We start from the raw sequence: 14,034 nt of genomic DNA on the forward strand, positions 1-14,034 counted from the left end.
CGCTTGCTCCGTCTGCAACAAACGTTCCTACATCCATGATCTTTTCATTACTAACAAACTTTCCTTCCTTGGCATCACTTTCGTACGGTGGATTCCATCTTTCTCACACACCCCGCTCTAACACCAAGCATGGTGGAGGAGTAGGTTTACTCCGGTCAGATAACCGCTCTTTCAATCAAATCCCACTGCCACCCTCCGATGCTCTCCCCCCTTTTGAGGTGCATTCTGTGCGCATCTACTCCCCCTGCACCTCTAACTGGCTGTCATTTACCGCCCCCCAGGACAAGCCACCACTTTCTTCAGCCACTTCACCACCTGGCTCCTTCTTTTCCTTTCCGCTGACATCCCCACTATCATCATGGGTGACTTCAACATCTCCATTGACACTTCCCACTCATCAGCCTCTAAGATTCTATCCCTCACTTCCTCCTTCGGCTTTGCCCAATGGTCTTCTGCACCCACTCACAAAGATGGCCACACACTGCACTCATCTTCCCCCACCTCTGTTTCCTATCTAACTTCTCTAACTCAACTCTCCCCCTGTCTGATCACAACCTACTTACATTCTCTTCCCTCTCCTCTCCAGATGACAATCCTTACTCCACAAACTTGCACACTCTCGCAGAAATCTCAAACACCTTGACCTACACTCACTCTCTAAATCCCTCCTCCCTCTTACAGACATAAGTTCATTACACGATGCAGATGCTGCTGCCACTTTATATAACACTACAACAGCTGCAGCTTTCGTCGGTCGCCCCCCTCACACATACCACAGCTTGCACACTCAAAAGGCAACCCTGGCACACCAACCTGACTAGAGAACTATGAAGGGCCTCCAGGGCTGCTGAGCGGAAATGGAAAAGGTCCCACTCCAACGAGCATTTCATCATTCAAATAGTCCCTCAATTCTTTCAAGTCCCCACTTCCTGCAGCAAAACAAACCTACTTCTCAGCTCTTATATCCTCCCTGTCTCACAACCCTAAACAGCTATTCAACACTTTCAATTCTCTCCTCCGTCCCCCAGAGCCTCCTCCATCTCCTCTCGTATCAGCCGAACACTTTGCCTCATTCTTCAAGCAGAAGATTGACACCATCAGACAAAACTTTTGCCTAAAGTCCCCACAGCCACTCCTCATATCTACTCAACCCTCCTCCTCCAAAACCAGCTTCTCCACCATTACGGACGATCAAGTTTCCTCTTTACTCTCCAAATCACACATCACCACCTGCGAATTTGACTGAATCCATCCTACCTCATCCCTAACCTCACCACAGTCTCCATCCCAACTCTAACCCACCTTTTCAACCTGTCAGAACTGGAGTCTTCCCCTCATGTTTGAAACATATCTCGATCACACCCATCCTCAAAAAGCCCTCCCTTGACCTATCCTCTCTGACTAGCTATTGCCCCATATTATTTCTCTTCTATTCCTAAAAACGACTGGAACAAAACGTCCATTCTGAACTGTCCTCCCACCTCTCCTCCCGCTTCCTCTTTGACCGCTTACAATCTGGCTTAAGACCGCATCACTCCACTGAAACTGCCCTCACTGAAGTCACCAAAGTCACCTACTAACTGCCAAATCGAAGCGACACTACTCTGTCCTCCTCCTCCTGGACCTGTCATCAGCCTTTGACACAGTGGACCATTCCCTTTTACTACAGACTCTCTCATGTCTTGGCACCACAGACTTGGCCCTATCTTGGAGCTCTTTATACCTAACAGACCGGACATTCAGTGTCTCCCACTCACACACCACCTCCTCATCTCGCCTCCTATCTGTCGGTGTCTCCTGAGGTTCAGTTCTAGGGCCCCTGCTCTTCTCCATCTACACCTTCGGCCTGGGACAGCTCATAGAGTCCCATGGTTTCCAGTATCATCTCTATGCTGATGACACATAGATCTATCTCTCTGGACCTGATATCACCTCCTTACTAACCAGAATCCCACAATGTCTGTGCGCTATTTCATCCTTCTTCTCTGATAGATTTCTAAGACTTAACACGGATAAAACTGAATTCATCATCTTTACTCCATCTCACTCAACCCCACCCTCTGACCAATCTATCAACGTCAATGGCTGCCCACTCTCCCCAGTCCCGCAAAATCGCTGCCTCAGGGTAACCCTGGACTCTAATCTCTCCTTTAAACCACATATCCAAGCCCTTTCCACTTCCTGCCGACTCCAACAATATCTCCCGGATCCGCATATTCCTCAACCACGAATCTGCAAAAACACTAGTGCACGCACTCATCATCTCCTGCCTCAACTACTGCAACCTCCTGCTCTGTGGCCTACCCTCTAACACTCTCGCACCCCTCCAATCTATCCTAAACTCTGCTGCCCGACTAATCCACCCCCCCCCGCTATTCCCTAGCCTCTCTTCTCAGTCAATCCCTTCAATGGCCCCCATTGCCCAGAGACTCCAGTTGAAAACCCTAACCATGGCATAAAAAAACATCCACAACTTGTCTCCTCCAGACATTTGTGACCTAGTCTCCCGGTACTTACCTGCACATAACCTCCGATCCTCACAAGATCTCCTTCTCTACTTCCCTCTTATTTCCTCTTACCTCAATCGCATACAAGATTTCTCCCATGCATACCCCCCTACTCTGGAACTCTCTACCCCAACATATCAGACTCTCGCCTACCCTGGAATATTTCAAAAGTAACCTGAAGACCTACCTCTTCCGACAAGCGTACAACCTGCAGTAACCACCGCTCCACCATACCGCTGCACGACCGGCTCTACCCTCACCTACTGTATCCTCACCCATCCCTTGTAGGTTGTGAGCCCTCGCGGGCAGGGTCCTCTTTCCTCCTGTACCAGTCGCTGACTTGTATTCTTCAAAATTATTGTAATTGTTTTTGCTATGTATACCCCTTTCACATGTAAAGCGCCATGGAATAAATGGCGCTATAATAATAAGTAATAATTAAATCCTATTACCACACTCCCCTTCAGCATACAATCACGTTAGTACACCACTGACTAATCCAACAATGGCAAAAAGACTACTGATGATATAGTAGGAAAAATAATTATATGGGGATAGTGTATACCTGTTGTACTGTAGTCTAGAGGCAAAATGGTGACCACACGATTGTGATATGGCCAGACTACACCGTCAATAAAGCAGCCACAGCCGGTGACTGAGAAGAATCTGTGACTTCTCAGCATTTAGTGGTTACTACTCACCTGGGTAGTCATATGTAGGAATCTCCTCTTTACACCGCTCATCACCCCTAACATATGTCTCTGGAGTATTAGTATAGATCAGATCTTTACTCTGAAACAAATATTGTAAAAGTCACAGACAGATGGAAAAGTCACATCTATGATCAGCTATAATCCTGCCATCTACACTGTTCTCATTACACAAGTATAAACCATATAATACAGGTGGATAAAACGAGACTGAACACAAGACCTTCGCAGCCGTCTACCCATCATAGGGGAAATCTCATGACACCTTCTCTCCATCTACCTGATGATCCTGAGGAACATTGGGAATTTCTTGTTTACAGTCCCGTGGAAGAAGAGGACGGGGACATCTCTCTAGTGTTTTCCTCTTACTGGATAGATCTGGAGGAAACACATACAGGGACTGAATTAATTTTTTACATACAGATAATTATAGGCCAGGTGTATTAGTCCTGTCTATTACCTGGTGATGTGAGGGGCTGGGGAACCTCCATCATGACATCCTTGCACAGATCTTTGTGTCCTTCTAAATACTCCCACTCCTCCATGGAGAAATAGACAGCGACATCCTGACACCTTATAGGAACCTGACACATACAATGATACCGTCATCTCTCCAATCCTTCATAGTGTTACTGTATAATGTCCCAGCATTCCCAGCAGTGTCACCTCTCCAGTCAGCAGCTCAATCATCTTGTAGGTGAGTTCTAGGATCTTCTGGTCATTGATGTCCTCATGTATCAGGGGGTTAGATAGAGATCTCGTGATTGTGTCTGAGGGATGGGGAAGACCTCTAAGCCCATTGTCCTGACAGCGCTCACTAGAGGTCTTCTTCACTACTATGTAATCCTGGTTATGGAGAGACAAATTAATAAATCTCACTACAGACATTTCCAGAGTCCTCACCTCTCCAGTTCTGTCCATCTGTTATTCCCATAGATAAGAATGAAGTAATGTGACGTCATCAGAATCTCTCACCTCTCTGGTAAGCCGGAAGAGGATCTCTAGGGTGAGGTGTAATATCCTCTCCGCCATCTTGACTCTGCCCATATCCATCTTTGATAGGCAAATCAGGAAAATTCTCTTATATAGAATATCTCCACTGAGAGGATCCGACACTGTAGAGAGAAGATGATGAGCCGATGTAACATCATAAAAATCTTGTGCAATAATACAATTACAGCAGATAATAAGGGAAACATATGAGATTTATTATTTTAAAGTATTTAGTTTTCTTCTATACATCAACTAATAAAACCTATATATTTTAGGCCACAGATAACAAGCAGTTTCTTCCTCGGAGTCTATAGCTGAATACGTTTCTCATAGACTCATCGTCCATAACGCTAATTCTCACCTCACTTACCGACACTGGAATCAGTAATGGATCCCACATTCCTCTATTCCGCCTCATCTAGTGAGGATGGACCCCCAACAAGGCGCCTTAGGACCCCCTTAGGCAACCCCTACTGCAATTGATCTCATATAGCCTGTACCCCCCGAAAATGATCCGCCTGTTATTCTGGATTTCATCGGAAGCTCAGGAATCCAATTTGATGTTACACGCCTCACTGAAATTGAATTTTTCAAATACTTTTTCAGAGAGGAAATAGTAAATCTTATGGTGGCCCAGACAAATTTGTATACCCATCAATTTTTTACCCAAAATCCCACGTCAGCATACGCCAGGTGGACCCCTGTAAATGCAGCAGAGATGAGGACATTTTGAAGCATGGTGCTGCATATGGACAAAGTTAGAAAACCACAGATTCGGCAATACTGGAGTACTGATATTCTCTACAACACACCGGTATTCTGTTTGACTATGAAAAAAATGTTTGCATTAGGCCACAGCCCCACTATCAGTATTCGGTCAGTATTTTTTCTCAGGAGTGGGAGCCAAAACCAGGTGAGGGACAATCAGAGAAAAGGTCTAATAGAAACAAGTCACCAATTCTGCATTTATCACCCACTCCTGGTTTTGGCTCCCACTCCTTAGAAAAAATACTGACCGAATACTGACCAAATACTGATAATGCGGCCGTGGCCTTATAGTGATAATGCACTGTGTCCTCCCTGAGATGATCCTAACTTTGATCGTCTATACAAAATTCGGCCAGTACTTCAGCAGAAAATTTGCAGAGGCGTACAACCCCCAAAGGGACATCTCTATAGATGAATCTCTGGTTTATTTCAAAGGGATGTTAAAATTCCAACAATACCTGCCCAGTAAGAGGGCAAGGTACAGAATTAAACTGTACAAGCTGTGCGAGAGTACCTCAGGGAACGCCACAGATTTAGGGTCTACGAAGGAAAGAACGCCCAAATTAACTAAATTACACCCAAATTAACAAGTGGGAAAATTGTGTGGCAACTGCTGCACCCACTGCTGGATAAGGGTTATCACCTTTACATTGATAACTTTTACACCAGCATTCCACTCTTCAAGACCCTCTCTGTCAGAGGTGCAGTTGCATGCGGCACCGAGCGAAAAAAATCAGAAAGGCCTCCCTAAGCCGCTAATTGGGCAACTGCTGAGAAAGGGAGAAATAATTAAACTACTCAACCAGTATAGGTGCTTCATAATAATTATTGTACAGTAAAAATCCTCTGATTAGGTGCACTTGCAGACTACAGAGTAAGGGGACAAAAATCGCTAGAAAAAATCAGAACCATGGACTGAAAAAAAGACGATCGAAAAAATCCCAAGTGACAGAGTATCATATAAGAGATAAAGCCTTTATTAAGGCATGTTTAAAATCTATATAATACAGGTAATTGGAAATGGCAACAGGGATTGTGACATGCACATGAAAAAAGGATGTGCGTATTACCCAGAGATCACACAGGAAATATTTGTATAGTACAGATAATTATAAACATCAACGCTCGCTCCATTTGCAACAAACGTTCCTACATCCATGATCTTTTCATTACCAACAAACTTTCCTTCCTCGGCATCACTGAAACGTGGCTCAACCCCTCTGACACGGTTTCTCCAGCTGCACTTTCGTACGGTGGTTTCCATCTTTCTCACACACCCCTCTCCAATGGCAAGCATGGTAGAGGAGTAGGTTTTCTCCTTACCCCCTCACACATACCACAGCTCAACAGGCAACCCTGGCACACCAACCTGACTAAAGAACTACGAAGGGCATCCAGGGTTGCTGAGCAGAGATGGAAAAGGTCCCACTCCAACGAGCATTTCATCGCATTCAAATAGTCCCTCAATTCTTTCAAGTCCCTACTTCCAGCAGCAAAACAAACCTACTTCGCAGCTCTCATATCCTCTCTCCGTCTCACAACCCTAAGCAGCTATTCAACACTTTCAATTCTCTCCTCCATCCCCCAGTGCCTCCTCCCTCTCCTCTCATCTCAGCCAAAGACTTTGCCTCATCCTTCAAGCAGAAGATTGACACCATCAGACAAAGCTTTTGCTTAAAGTCCCCACAGCCCCTTTTCACATCTACTCAACCCTCCTCCTCCAAAACCAGCTTCTCCACCATTACGGACGATCAAGTTTCCTCTTTACTCTCCAAATCACACATCACCACCTGCGAACTTGACCCAATCCGTCGCACCTCATCCCTAACCTCACCACAGTCTCCATCCCAACCCTAACCCACCTTTTCAACCTTTCAAAACTGGTGTCTTCCCCTCATGTTTCAAACATGTCTCGATCACACCCATCCTCAAAAAGCCCTCCCTTGACCTATCCTCTCTGACTAGCTATTGCCCCATATCACTTCTCCCCTAAGCCTCAAAACTACAGGAACAACACGTCCATTCTGAACTGTCTTCCCACCTCTCCTCCTGTTCCCTCTTTGACCGCTTACAATCTGGCTTAAGACCTCATCAATCCAATGAAACTGCCCTCACTAAAGTCACCAAAGACCTACTAACTGCCAAATCGAAGCGACACTACTCTGTCTTCCTCCTCCTGGACCTGTCATCAGCCTTTGACACAGTGGACCATTCCCTTTTACTACAAACTCTCTCATGTATTGGCATCACAGACTTGGCCCTATCTTGGAGCTATTTATACCTAACAGACCGGACATTCAGTGTCTCCCACTCACACACCACCTCCTCATCTCGCCTCCTATCTGTCGGTGTCTCCTGAGGTTCAGTTCTAGGACCCCTGCTCCTCTCCATCTACACCTTCGGCCTGGGAAAGAGTCCCACGGCTTTCAGTATCATCTCAATGCTGATGACACACAAATCTACGTCTCTGGACCTGATATCAGCTCCTTACTAACCAGAATCCCACAATGTCTGACCGCTATTTCATCCTTCTTCTCTAATAGAGTTCTAAGACTAAACATGGATAAAACTGAATTCATCATCTTTCCACCATCTCACTCAACCCCCTCATCTGACCTATCCATCATAGTCAATGGCTGCTCCCTCTCCCCAGTCCCGCAAGCTCACTGCCTTGGGGTAACCCTGGACTCTAATCTCTCCTTTAAACCACATACCCAAGCCCTTTCCACTTCCGGCCGACTCCAACTCAAAACAATTTACCGGATACACACATTCCTCAACCACAAATCTGCAAAAACACTAGTGCACGCACTCATCATCTCCCGTCTCGACTACTGCAACCTCCTGCTCTGTTAAGTTCACTGTATCCATGTCAAGTGACTCCATACAATTTCTTGACTTAGTTTTGAAATTGGATGATTTGGGGAAGGTTCTCACATCCACCCATTTCAAAACCGTGGATGTGAATAGCTACCTCAGATTTGACAGTGGCCATCTTCCAAGGTGGATTAAGAACATTCCGTATGGCCAGTATTGGCGCATATGGAAAAATTGTACGCAGGATGAAGATTTTGAAAAGGAGGCTGATGTCCTTGAAAAAAGATTCTTGACGAAGGGGTATCCTAAGAAATTGATTAGGGATGCACAGAAAAGAATTAAGCCGCTCAGTCAGGAATCATGTTTGGCTCGAAATTCTGGCCCTAACTGTGAGCATGCGAATACAGGATATAAAGATTGGAGTTTAGTGACTACTTTCAATAAATCTAGAGTGTACATACAGAAACTATTAAGTCGTTATTGGTGCGTCCTGATGGGGGATCCGCTTTTGTCCAAGCATTTGCCATGTAAACCCAGGATTGTTTATAGGAAGAATCAGAATTTACGGTCCTTTATATCGCCCAGTAACACGACATTGAAATCTGCAGCTTCAGTACGGAGATATGGGAGGCAAAGGCAAGAAGGAGTAGGTTGTTTTGCTTGCAGATCTCCTGGTTGTTTATGCTGTAGTACCATTAATCATGGGGCAGTATCCTTCTGCTCGCAAACCACTGGTGAACAATTCTCCATCACCTGTAAAGTGGACTGTCATTCTGACTATGTGGTCTACTTGTTGCAGTGTGGATGTGGTTTGCAATATGTGAGCCGAACCATACAAAGAATGCAGGCCCGCCTCAATAAACATCGTTCTAATATTAAGAATGGGTATGTGCAGCATAGTGTTTCCAAGCACTTTCTGACTGCCCACCAGAGAGATCTCAGTAGCTTGAAACTCACGATTTTAGAACAAGTCCCTGATAATGTAACAAATCGGCTTAATTATCTTATGAAGAAAGAGAATTTTTGGATTTTTAAATTGGGTACATTATATCCGGAAGGTTTGAATTTAGCGATTGATAATGTGTGCAGATGAGTTATTAATATTAATATATATATTTTCTTGGGATAAAAACTGGTTGAGGTGTATACTCAGGATATGCCTCACCAATTTTTATGTAATATGCTTATTTACCCTCATTTATATATGCATTTTTACATGTATGTATTTTTAAAGCATTGCCGTTAATGTCTGCATCTTGTATCTTCATAGTAAGTTTATAATGTGTAGTTATTGACCCGTTTTTTAAGTCCTCTTTGTTATTAAATTGTAATTGTCTTTTTGAATGGTGATTAAGGGGTTAAGTACCAAATTTTCCCTTGGTACCTCCCATTGAGTTCCTTTGCTTTATATATAAAAGTGCCTGTTTCTGCCATTTTTCCATAACTCCACCTAATGAAGGCAGCAGATCGCTGCAGAAACGCGTTGTGGGCATTAGAACTTCAATAAAGAGGTTTGTTTTATCCTTTTCCAGCGCCTTATCCAGTTTCTAGCGCCCCACTGACCACTCTCGCACCCCTCCAATCTATCCTAAACTCTGCTGCCCAACTAATCCACCTGTCCTCCCTGCTATTCCCCGGTCTCTCCTCTATGTTAATCCCTTCACTGGCCCCTCATTACCCAGAGACTATAGTTGAAAACCCTAACCATGGAATGAAAAGCCATCCACCCCTTCATACATCTGTGACCTAGTCTCCTCTTACTTACACACAACCTCTGATCCTCACAAGATCTCCTTCTCTACTTCCCTGTTATCTCCTCTTCCCACTATCGCATACAAGATTTCTCCCATGCATCCCCCCTACTCTGGAACTCTCTACCCCAACATATCAGACTCTCGCCTACCCTGGAAACTTTCAAAAGGAACCTGAAGACCTACCTCTTCCGACAAGCGTACAACCTGCAGTAACCACCGCTCCACCATAAAGCTGCACGACCAGCTCTACCCTCACCTACTGTATCCTCACCCATCCCTTGTAGGTTGTGAGCCCTCGCGGGAAGGTCCTCTTTCCTCCTGTACCAGTTGCTGACTTTTATTGTTCAAAATTATTGTTATTGTTTTTGCTATGTATACCCCTTTCACATGTAAAGCGCCATGGAATAAATGATGCAATAATAATAATAATTAAATGCTATTACCACACTCCCCTTCAGCACACAATCACGTTAGTACACCACTGGCCAATCCAACAATGTCAAAAAGACTACTGATGATATAATAGGAAAAATAATTAAATAGGGATAGTGTATACCTGTTGTACTGTGGTCTAGAGGCAAAATGGTGATCACACTATTGTGATATGGCTGCGGGTGATGGACTCCCTGGGTGGGCGCATGTCCACCCCAACTCACGTTTCGGCGGAACCTTCGTCAGGGGAACAGTGCACAAATGGAGGGAAAATCTAGTTAAAGTTAAGTTCACCAATCACGCCGTGTTGGTGACCAGAAACGACGCATGCCGCGTCATGGTAGTCAGGGTGACCCGCGGCTTCAACATCATGTGTGGAGCAATGTCAGAGTCACGTGCGATTTTTTCGATCGTTTTTTCAGTCCGTAGTTCTGATGAGAAAGAGAGAAAGCAGAGCCCAATGCAGTGACAACATGCTGATGGTCAAATATAAGGAGAATAGGGGTGTCCTTATTTTGACCACCATAAACTGAGACAACACTTCCCTTGTCACTGTCCGAGGTACCACAACACAAGTCCCAAAGCCAGATTGTATCTTGGATTAAAATAAGTACATAGAACTCTCAGATCAGGTCCTTTAATCATATTGTGCCATGTGAAAAGCTAAAGTATGGTGCGAAAAATTGGCCGAGCACATTGTACAGATGGCACTGTACGATGCTTTTGTGTTGTTTCGACCTGCAGGCAATACGGGGACCTTCCTTCAGTTTCAGGAGGTAGTCATCAAGGCCCTAATGTTTGGCACTCAGGAAGGTGAGGGTCCCAGTTCTTCTGAAATGATAGTGCCCATATCGTCCCAGGTCAAAATTTTCCAGGAGAGGCTTCCCAAACAGCAAAGAAAGGAAGATCACAAAAACGCTGCATAGTGTGTTCAAAGAGAGGAATCCGAAAAGACACAATTTACCATTATGAAACCTGCACTGAGAAGCCAGGCCTTTGCATCAACCCATTACTGACATTGTCAGTAATAGTACGTCCCTGTGCCCTGGGCCTCATGGACCAGGTACTTACTATTCCGCACAATGTGATCGCAGCTTCTGTGCGGGGCGATCGCCGCCAGGTGTCAGCTGATTCTCACAGCTGACAATATTGTTGCGTTTTATTAGAGCTTTACTTGCCCATCAGTTGAGATGGGCAAACCTGAACAGTACGCTACGTCGCTATCGGCAAGCGAGCAGAAAGCGTATGGCGTCACACCTCCGGATTCCAACGTATGGAATATGTGTCTACGCCCCGTACGGTTACTGCCAGATTCACGATAGCCCAATTACGATTACACCACCGGCCAGATTTGAAATATATTACAGGCCTGGTCAGACGTCTGAATTCTGGTAGGTATGGCTTCGGGGGAGGGAACGATTACAGAACAAAAGAAACAGGACTATTACATTTTATATTTAATCCAAAAGGGAGGCAGTGGTTAGGAAAAATAGACAGAGATTTTACAAAAGGAGACAATACAATACATATGCAGTTACACAAAATAATAGGGATGAAGGAAGAAACTTACTATAAGCCCGCAGAGACGATTCAATATATCTGGAGGGGGAGGCGGCCCACTTTGATTTGAACGTTATCGATCGTGATCCGTTGCATATAGTCTCTCTCTATACCCCCCCGGCAATGAATACAAATCCATCCTCAGTGGATTATTTTATGCCAAAGGGTGAAACCTGCCCACACACCACCTGTGCTGACATTGCATGGGCTGGGTTCTAGCATTCACATTTTTATTAAAATATCTGGCTTTTGTGATAACTTATCGCTGGTTGATTGTAGAGGCCCGAAAGTGATACCATTTTTTTTCGTTATGAATTTACCTTCCGTTAGAGACCACACACGATATAGCTGCGGTCTGTTAAGTTGTTACTTTTGAGCCACAGCTCCCCGGAGGGGCTTACAGCACTGGAAAAATAAGCATATTGTTCCTTAGCTGACCCTGTCACTAAAAATATGGGCCCCATTATTATCGAAAGTATGGAACCTTAGTTATTCCATATTTTGTGTCGGCTCCGGTCCAGCTGCAGAGCTCTGTTGAATCCCCGGGAACTAATCTTCCTTGGCTAGATGTACATTTATCACAAGTCTCTGTTAATTGGGTTTGCCACCTCTCTCAGTACTAGCATCTGCTTACAGGCCACTTCGACTGCGAGTGCTAATTGGGTTTGTAGCACCTTTTGTGCTACCATTTCTCCTAGCTACTTCTGCTGTGGGTGATAATTTGAGTACAGACAGATGGTGGATTGTTAGCTCCTCTCCTCTGACAAATACTATAGAGAAGGAGGGGTGAAGAGGGGTTTGGGGGAAATTGTTAATATTTTATTAATACTTCCATGACATCTCCCCCTCTTTGAAGTGGCGTAGGGGCTGATTTACAGATCGCCCCTTAAGCTCATTTCCTGGCCCACCCTTCCGGCTGATCCGACAAGCCGTGGACCCAACTCGCCCACAACTCTGACCGACTGGGAATCCAGCTTTCCGATCCCCCTGACCGGTTCGGGATACATTTTCCACACACCTCTGACAGGCTATGGGTATCTTCCTCCCATACTCCTGACAGACAGAAGGACACACCTTCCTTTTACCTTGCCCGGTTATGGGGCCTACCTCTCCACCTGTCATTGTTACCTTGGGAGAAGTGCTCCCTAGGGGGGGAGCTACGCCCAGCCATGTCACAGTTTGTCGTGACACCGGTTGGCGGCATGGGACCACTTTCCCTCTAATTCTTTTGTTTCTCTCCAATCCTTTCTCATTACCTCTGGAGCCGTGCTAGTCATGGGGCAGCTACCACTGACCATGTCACTATATGGCGTGACATTGGTCACCTACATGGGACGACCTGCTTCCTGGTGTCCATGCCCGCTCCTCTTGCCCATAGTACTTATGTTGGCTCGCTTTAGGGAATCCTCAGCAGCATCACTCCGCTGAGTGAGGAGGCCGAGTTCCCCTTTACAACAATACACACTTTTATTATACATCACATTGACATTATATGACATATCAGATCTGGGAGGGTTGTCAGGAATGTATCAAGCAACCAACTGTCCCAGATCGGTTCCCAATAGCACATTAGTGGGGAGATTCTCCGATACCCCCACTTCCCTTAACCCCCTCCCCGCACCCAAGTCCAGGAATACTCGGGCCAACGGCGAACACCCCCAAACCCAGTGACAGTCAGGATCTTCCCAGGAATGAGTTCTTCTATTAACACAAACTAAGGGCGGATGAAGGATGGGGGATGAGAGTACGTTCTGCGCCAGTATCCTTAAGGCCAACAGTAACTGTGTTGCCCACAGTAACTGGTTGTAAGTTCTCCTGGACCCTGCCAACCGCCCCACCCACAAAAAGAATGGCTGCAGTAGGCCTTGGGGCCTCAGGTGTGGTGTTCATCTTCTGCCTCTCCGGGCAGACAAGGCTGATGTCACAAACATAACACTTATGGGAGTCAAATGCAAGCCACTTCGCCTGCGAGAGCTAATTGGGTTTGTACTTAGCACTAAAATGCTCGGGTACTTGTTGCTCGGGTCGAGCAAATTGGAATACTCGGGTGCTGGACCCGAGCAACGAGCCCAATGTAAGTCTATGGGAAACTCGAGCATTTTTCAGGCGGCTCCCCCCAGCGGTCTGCAGAGGGCCTAAAAATTGCCCAAATCGATGAGAACAGTGCTGAAATGACATGGGGACAGCATGGGGAAGACCCCTGGAAGCATTTCTGACTCCCAGGTCACTGCTGTCAACAACGTTGTCAGAGTATTACGCCACTTTTACAGACTCACAATAAAACATACAAAAACAAAACCAAAATGGATTTTCCTGGGAAATATGTTAAGGAACATCCTTTCCAGGGTAATGACTTGTATAGAAGGCAAAATAAATAACCAAAACCAAAAATACTTCTCCACACCTTGGGCTATGTTCACACGTAGCGTTTTTGATGCGTTTTTTGCACTTTTGCATTGCTTTCAACCAAGACAAATGCATTCACCAAGGAAA

The 14,034-nt window shown here is 45.4% G+C and overlaps 2 protein-coding genes across 2 annotated transcripts in view; both read right to left on the reverse strand.

Moving 5' to 3' along the window:
* LOC141224344 (uncharacterized) overlaps positions 1 to 14,034 on the reverse strand; it is an 859,055-nt gene that overhangs the window by 432,548 nt on the left and 412,473 nt on the right. The gene's annotated exons all lie outside the window — the stretch shown is intronic.
* The window catches only part of LOC141224330 (uncharacterized), a 34,232-nt gene that overhangs the window by 9,496 nt on the left and 10,702 nt on the right, over positions 1 to 14,034 (reverse strand). The window contains exons 2-6 of the mRNA XM_073666908.1: positions 4,193 to 4,332; positions 3,884 to 4,063; positions 3,678 to 3,801; positions 3,498 to 3,595; positions 3,209 to 3,299 (exon numbers count right to left, since the gene is read on the reverse strand). Coding sequence (XP_073523009.1) covers positions 3,209 to 3,299; positions 3,498 to 3,595; positions 3,678 to 3,801; positions 3,884 to 4,063; positions 4,193 to 4,270 — 571 coding nt within the window. The 5' untranslated portion in view covers positions 4,271 to 4,332. The remainder of the gene's footprint in view (positions 1 to 3,208; positions 3,300 to 3,497; positions 3,596 to 3,677; positions 3,802 to 3,883; positions 4,064 to 4,192; positions 4,333 to 14,034) is intronic.

Source organism: Phyllobates terribilis, unplaced genomic scaffold, assembly GCF_046119375.1.
Source record: "Phyllobates terribilis strain yellow unplaced genomic scaffold, ASM4611937v1 Scaffold_391__1_contigs__length_1789467, whole genome shotgun sequence".
Taxonomy (NCBI): Eukaryota; Metazoa; Chordata; class Amphibia; order Anura; family Dendrobatidae; genus Phyllobates; species Phyllobates terribilis.